Source organism: Thamnophis elegans, chromosome 7 (assembly GCF_009769535.1).
Source record: "Thamnophis elegans isolate rThaEle1 chromosome 7, rThaEle1.pri, whole genome shotgun sequence".
NCBI classification, from domain to species: domain Eukaryota; kingdom Metazoa; phylum Chordata; class Lepidosauria; order Squamata; family Colubridae; genus Thamnophis; species Thamnophis elegans.
The window spans coordinates 133008-145025 of record NC_045547.1 but is presented as its reverse complement, the minus strand read 5'-3'; the positions used below and the strand labels follow the sequence as shown (position 1 = coordinate 145025).

Genomic DNA, 12018 nt, shown 5'->3' with positions numbered 1-12018 from the left:
CTACCCACAGCTTGGAGTCACTTTCTGACTCCTTCTCCCAGGGGTTTGAAAAATTCCACCCTGTCAGTAGCAGCATCTTGCAGGGCATCGAGCCACGCCTGAAGGACTTCCACCAGCTGCTGCTTCAGCCCCCCAAGGTAAGGGGATTCCCCTCCTCTTTCTCTCTCTCTCTCTCTCTCTCTCTCTCTCTCTCTCTCTCTCTCTCTCGGCTAATTCCTGCACGCTGGCCTGGATACGGGGACAGGGAGCACTCAGCAAGGGGGTGGGGGGGGTGGAAGGGCGGGCACCAGGATCCAGAAGGAAGGGGGTGAGGAAGAGGATGGGAAAAAAGAGATGGATAGACAGAAGGAAGAGGAGAAATCCTAGCTGACAGAGAAATATTGGAGAATAAAGGAATAAATGATTATAAGAGATTTATATTTGGATTTATCAAATAAGTTTTATTGAGATGGGAGAAAATTTGTATTCAATACTATGAGAACAGCTTGAAGAATTAAAGATTGTTAGACGTAAAAGAAAAGAACTTCAAGTTGCCTTGTTTGATCAGGGTTAAAATATAGAACATCGTTATAAAATTAACCCTTTATGGACCTTTGAACGACCTTTGGGGAGAAAGGACCATAGTTGTTGTCTCTCTGAAGGGGTGAGGTGGGGGGAGTGGCAGGCATGGGGAAGGGTGCCTGCAGGGGCTTTCATAAGGGGGGGAGGGAGGGGGAGAGGGAGGGGAACGGTTGCTTTGCCTGTGGTTGTGTTGGAAGAGAAGGAACCATTTTTTAAAAAAAAAATCTTTTTCTCTTTTTTTCCTTCTCCTTTTTGCATGTCGTGTTTCTTTTCTCTATTATTTTCTCTTTTTCCTGGCCAGAATTAGCTGTTAGGATTATAGAGTTCCTTAATTAAACAAAAGCTCCTAATTTTTGAAAAAGGAAGCCGACTGGCTCTAGGTGATTATTGTGCCAGGGCTGAGGCCAATTGTGGAGAAGCGGAGGGAGGTTGGTCATGTTGTGGCCCGGCAGTGGCCAGCAGGCCCGGCAGCAGATTCGGACAGTGAGGAGGTGGGGAGGAGCAAGGGGCCAGTCCTGGAGTCTGGGGAAGGCTCTGAATGAGGGCTCTGTGTTGGAGGCAGAGAGGGGGACAGGGCCGTCTGACAGTTACAAGCTGCCTTCAGACATTAGCGAGGCAGAAGAACAGCTGGAGCCTGTTCCCAGTGTGCGCATGCGCAGAGTTGCCAGGCGAAGGGAACAGCTAAAGAACAGCGGTCGACTTGGGAGTGAGGCCACAGGTGGACAATGAATGGCCCCTCCCAGAGGAAATAAAAGAGGAGCGAAAGGGGAGTGGAGTTTGCAGGAGACAAAATCAGTTCGCTTCATTGGTTCGTGACTCTCCGAGGCTCCTTGCCAGGTTCTGCAGATCTCAGCCTGTCAGCTTTCCAAGCCAGAGACAGTCTGTGACTATAAGTCCTCCCTCGAAAGTCTTTGCTGGAGGTGAAGGAGCAGAATTCACAGGAAATTAATAGAAGGGGGTTTTGTCGGGAGCAGGAGTTGCTTCAAGCTGTTGGGAAGCCTCGGTCAGGACAGGTCAGGAGGGTCTTTCCCAGGGGTTTTTGCTGGTGTGTCTCGTAGAGCCGTCTGCAGTGCAGGCTGCTCTCCTGCCATAGGGATAACGGTGGCTGGCTCGGCTCATGGGACAGGTCCCATTGAGAACGGGGCCTGCCTCTCGGGCGGTGGTCTTCCGCAGCCCCCTTGGCAGCGGGCGGCAGGGGAAAGGAGGCGCCGGCGCTCTCTGTCCGGGCTTTGTGGGGAGCCAGCTTGAAACGCTGGTTTTCCTGTCTCGACGGTGGCAGGTGGCTCCTATCCTGACGACCATCGGGATCCTGGAGGAGCCCCTCGGCAATGCTCGTCTTCATGGCACCCGCTTGGTTGCCGCCCTGCTTCACACCAACACGCCCAGCGTTAATCAGGAGCTGTGCCGGCTTAACACTATGGACCTGCTGCTGGTGAGTGAGTGGGCGGCTGGGCCTGCCACCGGGGCACCTAGAAAGTGGGTTTTCTGGGGATGTCAGCCGGCCTTTGTTTTCCTACCGGAGAAAGCGTAGCAGCAGGCCTGGGGGAGTCCTGGGGTGCTTGCTGAACCTTGAAAAGGAGGCTCCGTGTGCCTCCGTTGCCCTGGCATGACGGCTTACGACTGATGGGAATGAAGCTCCCTCCTCTGCCTTGTTTCAGGACCTGTTTTTCAAATACACGTGGAATAACTTCTTGCATTTCCAAGTGGAGCTGTGTATCACGGCCATCCTGATGCACGCCGTGCCCGGAACCAAGCTGCTCACGGAAAACGAGGAGGAGGAGGAGGAGGAGGAGGAGGAGGGAAACGTCTCCTGGGAAAATGCAGAAGCGCCAGAGCCCCTCCTACTGACTCACGTAAGCGTCCTCGGGTCTTGACGGAGTCTTCTGAAGGGAGGCGGTAGCTGCTGCAGCCACGGGAACCAGCCGTGCGCCAAGGAGGCAGCTCTCCAGGCCCTCAGTCAGCCTCTGGTCCTTGGCAAAGAGCGACGGAAGAAGCTGCCGGAGGGGCGTTTCTAGTCCTCCTTGGGGCTTCTGGCTCCCTGCCCGTCCTTGGAAGTGCTAAGGGGGAATCGGGGGATTGGGGGCTCTCCTTCTCAGGTGCCCCCCGGGGCTTCCCCTGGCAGCCCCGTCTCAGTGGGTGACGATGAAGGCAGGCAAAGCCAGGCCAAGGGGGAGGAAGGAGCTTAAGCTTCTCGCTCTGCCTTGGCTTGAGAGGAGCCAAAATCTAAATTGTGCTTTTTCAGTGATAAAAGGCGTTCTTGTCAGAAATGTCAACATTGAGAGTGACCGTTTTGTGGCAAAACGTTATTAAATGTTATACAACCCCCTTATAGCCCGAAGTCTTAATTCATCGCTGCTCTGTAGGCCGTGTGGATGGCAGAGCTGGCCCAGAAACTCCCCCCCTCCCCTCCCCCCTCTTTTCTGGTTGAAATCCGGCTTCTTCCTGGAGGTTCTCTGGCGTCCCGGCAGTCACCGGAGGACAGGAGAGGCTCAGGGGTTCATGGTGGCAGCAGCCGCAGCAGCCGCCCAGGAGGAGGAGCAGCTCCTTTGGCCCCACTGCTTTGCTCTCAGAAGGGGAAGCTCCCCCCTGGGCCTTGGGCTGCTCCCTCGTCTGCCCCAGGGCTTCCTCCCACCTGTGCCCTGTGGCTCTCCCAGAACTCTCCTCATTAGCCACCCCGGCTGTGAAATCTGCCCGCCTAGAAGACTGAGGAAGAGGGGGGGGGTGTGATCTGGAAGGAGGAGCTGGGAAAGGGACTCCAGGCCTGACTGCGGGGGGGGGGGGGAGAAGGGGGCCCCAGCGCTGGCCTGCCGGGTCTTTGGACAGGCAGCGACCATTGGGTGCCCCCTCTCGGGAGCTGTAACTGGGAGCTTAAACCCTGCAGCCCAGCGGGGGCCAAACCGGCCTCAGTCCCCGTGGGAGGCTGAAGCAAATGCCCCGCCCACTCTCTGCCACCCCCAAATTTGTGTTGCCCCCTTTGGTCTTAGGGTGTCTTTCTTTTTTAAATGGAGAGCTGCACTTGAGGGGAGGGTTTTTTGTCATTCTTCAGTATGAATGAGCCTCGTGGAAGTGTCAACCCATTGAGGCCAACTTTGGTCTCACTCTGGGATTTGGCTGCTCCCCCCGCCCCCCCCCCCCCCCCCGGGCCTCCCGGTCTCATTCTTCTGTCCACGCTAGAAAGACGTTTCCCCTACTGGCCCTGAGACGCTTCTCCTGCTTCCTCCTCCAGCTCTTTCAAAAGTGCTGCTTGGTCCAGAGGATCCTGGATGCCTGGGAGACCAACGACCAAATCCAGTGAGTCTCTGAGCCCCCCCCCCCCCCCCCCCCCGGCTCACCTCCGCTTCCCCAGGCCTTCCCTGCACAGGTTGGGCTCACTTGAGTGGGGAAGGACAGGCAAGCAGAAGGGATCCGGATCGCTTGATCTCCTCTCAGCATTCCCAGCCTCTCCTCTTTTCCTTGCTCAGTTCTGCTGCTGATTTCCGGCTGGCTCTTTTGGGGAGCGATAGAGAGGAGCGGGGAGCTGGAGAAAGGGGATGGCTGGCAGGGGCCCCAAGCCCTCCTGTCCTCTCTTAGAGCCTGGCTTGGAGGGAGACGCCTTTCTCCTGAGTCAAGCAGCACTGGGGACCTTCTGCTGACAGCTGGGGCTCCCCCCCCCCCCCCCCGCACCGGCCAGCTGCGGTTCCTCCGTGCTGTGGCCTGATCTGACCTGAGGTCGCCCCCCCCCCCCCCCCCTAAGCAGAGACCAGAGGCGAGCCAGGCCAGCATCCTCCCGGGTGAATGAATGGCACTTGGGCTTCGGTTTTTCAGTGGCTGCTCCTCGCTTTGGCTTTTTCAGGGCAGAAGGAGGAATGAGGCGTGGCAACATGGGCCACCTGACCCGAATCGCCAACACCGTTGTGCAAACCGTGGAGAAAGGTCCCGGGCAGAGCCGGATCAGGGAGTTCATCAGAGGTAGGAGTGCTCCTGGCCCGTCCTCTGCTCGGCCCAAGCCAGGAGGGGCAGCAGGAGGCCCCAGGTGCCTGAGTAGGGAGAGGGATGGCGCCTCCTCTCGGGTGAGGCCTTTGGGCAGGGAGGGCCTGGGCGGGAGGCATGTTCTGTCTGTGTGTGGGTGGGGGGGAAATGCTGCCCTTGCCACCCAGGCCCCCATGTCTTTGCTGGGCCTTCCTCAGAGGCCTTTTGTTAGGGGTCCAGGCTTGGCTGGCAGCCTCTGGGAGACTCCCAGGCTGGGGCTGACAGACGGCTTTCCACTCCCTCAGTCCCAGCATTAGGAAGGAAAACACACACACACACACACACGTGTTCATCAAGGCACAACCGGGGTTTGCTGCAGCGAGTAGGTGGAGCAAAAACGTAGCATTGATTGATAATTCAGTCCCCCGAGCCCTGGTCATCTCATGTCTGGACTACTGCAATGTGCTCCATACGGGGCTCCCCTGGCGCAGAGTGCAAGGAGGAGGGCAGTTCTTGTGGGGGGCCCCCAGGATGGCCGGGGTTACAGCCACTCAAGGTGTGAGCTTTGAAGCCCTGCAGGGGGGCCCTGGGTCCAGGTGCCCTGGGGAACTTTCTCACCCCACTCGTCCCGGCAGAGGAAGCCTCCTGCGGGTCCCGCCAATCCGGGGATTTCAGCTGGAGGAGTTGGGACGGAGGATAAGGGCCTTCTCTGCTGTAGCTCCTGCCCTTTGGAACATCCCCCCCCCCCCCCCCGTGAGATGCCCCCCCCCCTCCTGAGCTTCCGGAAGGGCCTGGAGAGCCTCTGCCAGGGGGAGCCCCAAGTGTGGGAGTGCCAGCCTCTGTTTTGCTTGCTACGCTTGCTTGCTATCGGCTGCCATAGGAACGGGGAGGGTGGGGGTGGGGGGGGCGCTAGTCTTGGGGAAGGGAATGATATTGTACTGGAGGAGCCTTGTTCTCACCACCTTCTGCCCATGCTGGAGGCTGACGTGTGGACTTGGTCAAGGCCAACCGTTCCGCACACCAACCTGATGAGGCTGTTTGGAGATGCACCCCAGGTGACACACCTTAGGGAGCTGCAGATTGGACTGTGGGTTGGGGGATTGGGGGGGGGGGTGGGTAAACGTTTGGTACGTAGATGTTCCCGCCTTTCTGGCTCAGATCTTGCTTTCCCTTTCACTGCTTTCCCTTCATGTCTCGTAAAAGTACTTTATTCACATGGAGTTGAGTTTTTCCTTTCTTGGATATTGGAGGAGGGGGCATGCTTGACAGGGAGCTTCCCACTTGGGGTGGTTGACGGATGAAGAGAAATCCCCCCTCTCCCCCATCCCCACGCATGCTCTTCTCTCCTTCCTCATTTGTTATTTGCAACTGGAGTTGGGTTGTAATTCTATTTTGCTATTGTTTTAGAATTATTTATTTTATGTGGTTTTATTGCTTTTACTATTGTAAGATGACCAGAGTTGCTTCGAAGAAAGATGGGTGGAAAATTAATTTAACAAATAAGTAAGGGGGAGAGGGAGGTGTCTGGATGTCAGCCAGCAACTGGGGGAAGCAGAATCCTCTTCGGGTGGGTTGGTCTCGTGCCTGACCCGAGTGCCCAGACTCCCCTGCTCTGAGTCGGCCAGAGGGCTGGATGTAAGCGACTCGGGAGCTTTCAGCGCCTCTGAGCAGCCAGCCGGTCCTGGCTAAACCAGAGCGCCCAGAGGCAGGATCCTGGAGGTTAAACCCAGGTGCCCGGACGGCTGCAGAGCGTTGGCACCCCTGTGCACCTCAGGGCCAGCCGGCTTCTCTCTGGTCTCCCCCTCCACGCTTTCTTCCCAAGAGCAGGTGCTGCTGCCCCCCCCCACCCACGCAGCCGCTCCGGTCCTGACCCCCCTGAGGCTCTGAGGCCTGCGGCCTCTGCTTCCTTCCTTGCAGGTCTCCCTGAAGATTGCAGAGGCCGCTGGGAGAGCTTCGTGGAGGAGACTCTGGTGGAAGCCAACCGAAGGAACACGGTGGATTTGGTGAGACGCTCTGGTCTTCTGTCATTTTGAACCGGGCGAGGGAGATGAGGAAATGTAATGGAAGCCGCCCCAAGAGGTGGCGAGAGAAGGAAGAGGCGGCCCAAAGGGACATTGGGAGTCCATCCATGGTTTCTCCTCTGCGCAGGTGACGGCTCACCACCTGCACTCCTCCAGCGAAGACGAGGAGGCCAAGGCCGCCTTCCCCAGCGAAGTCTCTCTCCAGCAGGTAGGCCTCCCTGGGGCTGCAGGCTCCCTTGGCCGGTTTCTCTGGCTGGCTGGCTGGCTCCTTAGGCCCCTTCGGGGGAGCCCTAGTTAAATGTTAGTTAATGGCTTTGTGAAGAGCGGGCGGGAGGAAGGGTCAGGAGGAAGGCTGTTCCGCAGGAGGCTGCCAGTGGCTGCTTGGAAGGTTTAGTGAGTCAGTCCGTGTGTGGAAGGTAAACGATTGGGGAGGTGGGAGGGGGAGACAGGGGGACCAGGGGGCTCATCCTGGGCCCCTTGTGATCCACCAAAGCCTGGGGTGTGACCCCTGCAGCATCATCCCCACCGCCCCTTCAAGGTCACTTGCACCCTTTCGAAGGGGGTGGGTGGGGGGGATTGAGCTGAACTGGTGAGGTTCTCCCGTTTGCTGGGGACGGGCTGCCTCTGGGGCTGAGCCTAGAGAAGTGGGGCCTTTGGAAGCAGGGGGGGCACCTTGCACGGAGGGCGCCCCTCACTTTAGGCTTGACCCATGGATGGATTTGGTGGTTGATTGACGCCTCTTTGAGGAAGGGCAAGGCGGTGGGGGGGGGGAGGATGGCCTCCAGCTGCTTTAGACGGTGGATGTCTCTGTTCTTCCCTCCATGGGGGAGATTTTAGGGAAGGTGAGGGGGCTCCCATCCCCCCTTCTGGTCTGGATTCCATCCTAGGCATGGGAGGGAGGCAGGGGGCAGGGCCTCATCCCACAGAAACGACAGCTGCTTCAGCAAGACTCCCCCACTGCTGTAATTTTGTTCCTTTGCTTCCTGCCTTTCTTGTCCGCCCTTCAGAGGCCCCCAACCCTCTGCTGTGCCAGCCTCGTGGGGTGCTTGGGATGCCCGTTTGTGCCTAGTTCATGGGGGGAGGCGGGGTTGGAACTCCACCAGGCGATTCTGTTGGGGCTGGATGGAAGGGCCCGGGTGGCTTCCTACCAGCAGACCCATCGCCTGTCTCGGTGAGTGCAAATCGGTCACCGGTTCTCCTCCTCCTCCTCCTCCTCCTGTCTCAGGCATTCTCCGAGTACCAGGTTCAGCAGATGACGGCCATTTTCATGGATCAGTTCGGCTTTAACGACGAAGAGTTTGCTGATCAGGACGACAACATCAAGTGAATCTCTCCCCCCCTTTCCCCCCTCCCCCTTTGAGCAGGATCCTCCTCTGAGCTCCCTTGACCTCATCCGGGAAGCTCCCTTTGGCCCCTTCTGTGCCTGCTCCCTCATCCGGGTCATGGGACCCTCTCCTTCGCTCTTGTGAGGATAAGCACGCATGACCTTCCCCTGGAGAGAGGGGGCTGGGCACCCGCAGGGCCATCATCATTCCCCAGCGAGTGTTAAGGCCCGTTGTCAGAAAAACCTCCCTCCAGAGCCCGGTCGATGCCCAAGAGAACCGTCCACTGGGAAAATGGAGAGTTCCCCGTCTTTGGGAGCGCTGCCTTGAGGCCGGATGGGTGCGATTGTCATTGACTGGCGCTTTGGAGGAAGGGGGAGCAGGAGACTGCCGTGGCCTCTTCCCCCTTCCCAGCCCTCCTACGGTTCTCCGTGGAGCTTCCTCCCTCGTCACGGGCTTCTCACGGGCACTTCCGGAAGCAGCCCTTCACGGCCTTCTTTCCCATCTCTTCCAGCACCCCTTTTGACCGGATCGCAGAGATAAACTTCAGCACTGATGTAGAGGATGACAGCGTAAGTAGTCCAGCAGGCCAGCCACGTGGGGGTTTCAGATGCTGGCCGAGAGGCACAAAAGCGGCACCGACCTATGTTAAGACCCCTTCGACTCCAGGGAAGGAGCTGGGAGGCAGCAGCCTGGAGGTCGAGCAGAAATAGCAATAGCAGTTAGACTTATATACCGCTTCATAGGGCTTTCAGCCCTCTCTAAGCGGTTTACAGAGTCAGCATATTGCCCCCAACAACAATCCGGGTCCTCATTTTACCCACCTCGGGAGGATGGAAGGCTGAGTCAACCTTGAGCCGGTGAGATTTGAACAGCCGAACTGCAGAACTGCAATCAGCTGAAGTAGCCTGCAGTGCTGCATTTAACCACTGCGCCACCTCGGCTCGGCTTGCCTCCTCGTGCTCCCTGTTTGCGGCCCTTCTATTCCTGAGGGGTTGAGTGGGCTTCCTTTCCTCAGTGGATCCGGAAGTGAGAAAGCCCATTGCCCCCCTCCCCACCGCCTTGTAGAGTGGTGGAAGGAGTGGCATATTGTTAATCCTGACCAAAAAGGGAGGGGTGGGGGTTCCCTGTCTGAGCCCACTTGCTCAGGGTTGTTCATACACGAAGGAAACAGGCCCAACCTCTGGCGGCTACTCTGGGCAGTGCGCAGCAAAAGATGCCAGGGCCACACAGGGAAGACTGCTCTCTTCTTCTGGGCAGAGCCTTGAAGGAGAGAACTAGCTCTCAAAGTTGCCAAAACCCACATAGAATATCTGCTAGGTTGCTCTTGGCACACTTGGCCTCTTGAAATGATTCTCAAAGGGGAGAGTACAGGTAGCCCACAGCTTTTGATCAGGGACCGCTCCAAGTTCTTACGGTAGCCCTGGACAAATGGTGTCCGAGGGAGTCCCAGCCCCTCCCAGCACTCTGGCACTCAGCTGAGGGTGCCCCTTCACAGGTATGGCTGAGTATCACGTGATAATCACCATTTGCAAGCTTCCTCGTTGCTTCCAGCCACCTAAAAATATTCCGCAGGCGTCTCCCATGGACGTGCTCCGCTCTTAGTCTCCAGTCGAGAGCAGAGCAGAGCGGTTTTGTGCGACGGGTGCACCGAGAATTCTTTGGTGCAGCCCTGAAGATAAACTTTTATAGAGTCCCCGCAGATGGCACCGGACACAGCAAGAGCAGAGAAAGGACCAGCGTTTTGGCTGCTCATTTTCCTGCTGCGAAACCGATGACTGATTGGCTTCGTCCCTCCTCTTCCTCCGGGGAGGCCTTAGGCGTCTCTTGGCCATTTTCAGCTCCCCTGAGAACTAGGGGGAGCCGTGGGGCAAGAGAGGCGGCAGGGGCTCGATCTTCTCCAGGATCTCCAGCACCTCTGTGTCCCAGGCCGGGTCTGCCCTCAGTTGCTGCCAAGGGAAAGATCTCCCGGTCTGAGCTGGGGCTCGTCTTTGCTCTAGGCCAGCGCATCCCTCTTTGAAACCTGCTGCAGCGAACACATCCAGCAATTCGATGACAGTGAGGAGGAGGAGGAAGAGGAGGAGGATATTTGGGAGGAGAACGACACAAACTACGCCGCCCAAGCCAAGTCACGGTCGCGGTAAGATGGAAACTCCCGATTGCCCCGTGCCAGCTGGAAGAAGAGAAGGGGGCCTTTGGGCCTTGGGGGAGAGGGGAGGGGTTGCTTGGTAGAGCCTGCCCGTCTCCCTGCAGCAACTCGGGGTGTGTGTGTGTGTGTGTGTGTGTTTAGAATTGAAAACATAAGAACCATGTAAAAATGATGGCATTTCACTAAAAGGCAGTTATGCCAAGGATAGAAGAATTAAAGGCTAAAAAACAGGTGGGGAAGAGGCCTCGTGGGCACTAAAAAGCCCCAGGAGAGTCGGCAGAACCAGGTCTTCAAACTCTGCTGGGAGAGCGGGTGGGATGGACGGAGAAGAGAGGCTCCCTTCCTGGATCCAGTGGGGTCCGAACTCTTCAGCCGGTGTGATCTGCAGCCCCCCCTCCCCTGCCTGATCGAGTGGGGCAAAGCAACGTCCCCGTGTAAATGTCAATCAGATGAACACTGGGAGGTGATTTGGCCCCGTGAAGGGGGTGAATGGAAGAGAAAAGAAGCTGGTTGAGAGGAAAGAGAAGGGCGAAAAGGCTCTGACAGGGGGAGGTGGAATGAGATCCTAAGAGAGGAGATGTCGGAAATGTTCCTTTAAACCGCTCGGGGTCCCTTCGCCCTAGGCAGGTCCCTTGCAGGCCCCAGGACAGGGGAGCCCACGCCCGTTTCTGCCCTTTGGGGAAAACCTTGAGGGGGTGTTAAAGAAAGCTGCCTTTGGCTGCCCCCCTTCCAACTGTGGAGCTCTGCAGCCCTGCCTCTCTTTCTGCGGCTTCTGAGCGGACCCCACCCCCCGTTGCTCTGGCCGATCTGTGGGTTGAAAACTCGAGACGTAAGCAGGGAGCTGGAGGCCCCTAGCCGTGCTTGTCCACAGAAAAGAATGGAATAGGAATAGAATAAAAGAGTTGAAAGGGCCCTTGGAGGTCTTCTAGTCCAACCCCTCCACTCAGGCAAGAAACCCTATACCCGTGAGGGTGAACCTCTATGGCATGCGTGCTAGAGGTGGCACACAGTGCCCTCTGATGGCGTGCGAGCCGTCGCCCCAGTTTAGCTCCACCGCACAGGTGCTTGCGCCTCCCTCCCTCTCGCCAGCCAGCTGTTCTCTGCTTCACGTGTGCAGGGTGTGAGGGGCATGCTGGGGGGGGGGGTGTGTGTGCATGCGTGGGAGGTGAGTGTATGCAGGTGGCCGCACATGCATGAGGGGGCACATGAGGGGCTTCGCGTGTGCGTGGCACATGTGCGGGGGCACACGCACATTGCATTTAGGTGGTTCATGCACGCTTTAGGCACTTGGTCCCTCCTGCCCTAGGCCATGTCAGGCCAATGGCTGCCCAATCTCCTCTCCAAGGCTTCCAGCGATGGAGCATTCACAGCTTCTGGAAGCAAGACGTTCCTTCCACTGGATTCATTGTTCTCTCTGACGGGAAGTTTCTTCCTAGAAATTTTCAGATTGCTTTTCTCCATTAGTTTCCACCCATTGCTTCTTGTCCTGCCCTGAGTTGCTTTGGAGAATAGCTTGACTCCCACGTCTTTGGGGGCAGCCTCTGAGATAAGGGAACGCTGCAATTATGTCACCCCTCGTCCTTCCTGTCATGAAATTAGAGATACCCAGTTCCAGTTCTTTATGATTTGGCCTCCAGTTCCCCAGCGTTGCTCTTCTTTGCACTCCTCCTTTTAGGGTCTCAACATCTTGTTTACCTTGTGGTGACCACCGTTTCCACCGCTGAATTTCATTTTGTTAGCTAGCGCCCAATATCCAGGTTTGCCTAAATCCTTCTGTATCTGAAGCCTTAAGTCTTCCGGAGTGTTGGCTATTCCTGCCAGATTGATGTTGTCTGCAAATTTGATGAGTTCCCCATTTATCCCCTCGTCGAAATCATTGATGAAGATGTTGAAGAGTACCAGGCCTAAAACAAAGCCTTGGGCTGCTCCGTTGCATGCCTTCCCTCTGTGTGGATGCAGTTCCAAACACGCCCGTGTGCAGCTCCTTCTTGTTGTCCTTTTGTTTCCGGGTGACTTT

General features: G+C 57.2%; 1 protein-coding gene across 14 annotated transcripts in view; it reads left to right on the top strand.

Annotated features, from left to right (window-relative positions):
• The window catches only part of PPP6R2 (protein phosphatase 6 regulatory subunit 2), a 51383-nt gene that overhangs the window by 18925 nt on the left and 20440 nt on the right, over positions 1–12018 (top strand). For all 14 annotated transcript variants that reach the window (XM_032222032.1, XM_032222029.1, XM_032222031.1 and 11 more), the window contains 10 exons: positions 11–137; positions 1841–1993; positions 2220–2414; positions 3788–3852; positions 4394–4509; positions 6427–6512; positions 6658–6738; positions 7756–7853; positions 8367–8424; positions 9853–9992. In XM_032222032.1, coding sequence (XP_032077923.1) covers positions 11–137; positions 1841–1993; positions 2220–2414; positions 3788–3852; positions 4394–4509; positions 6427–6512; positions 6658–6738; positions 7756–7853; positions 8367–8424; positions 9853–9992 — 1119 coding nt within the window. The remainder of the gene's footprint in view (positions 1–10; positions 138–1840; positions 1994–2219; positions 2415–3787; positions 3853–4393; positions 4510–6426; positions 6513–6657; positions 6739–7755; positions 7854–8366; positions 8425–9852; positions 9993–12018) is intronic.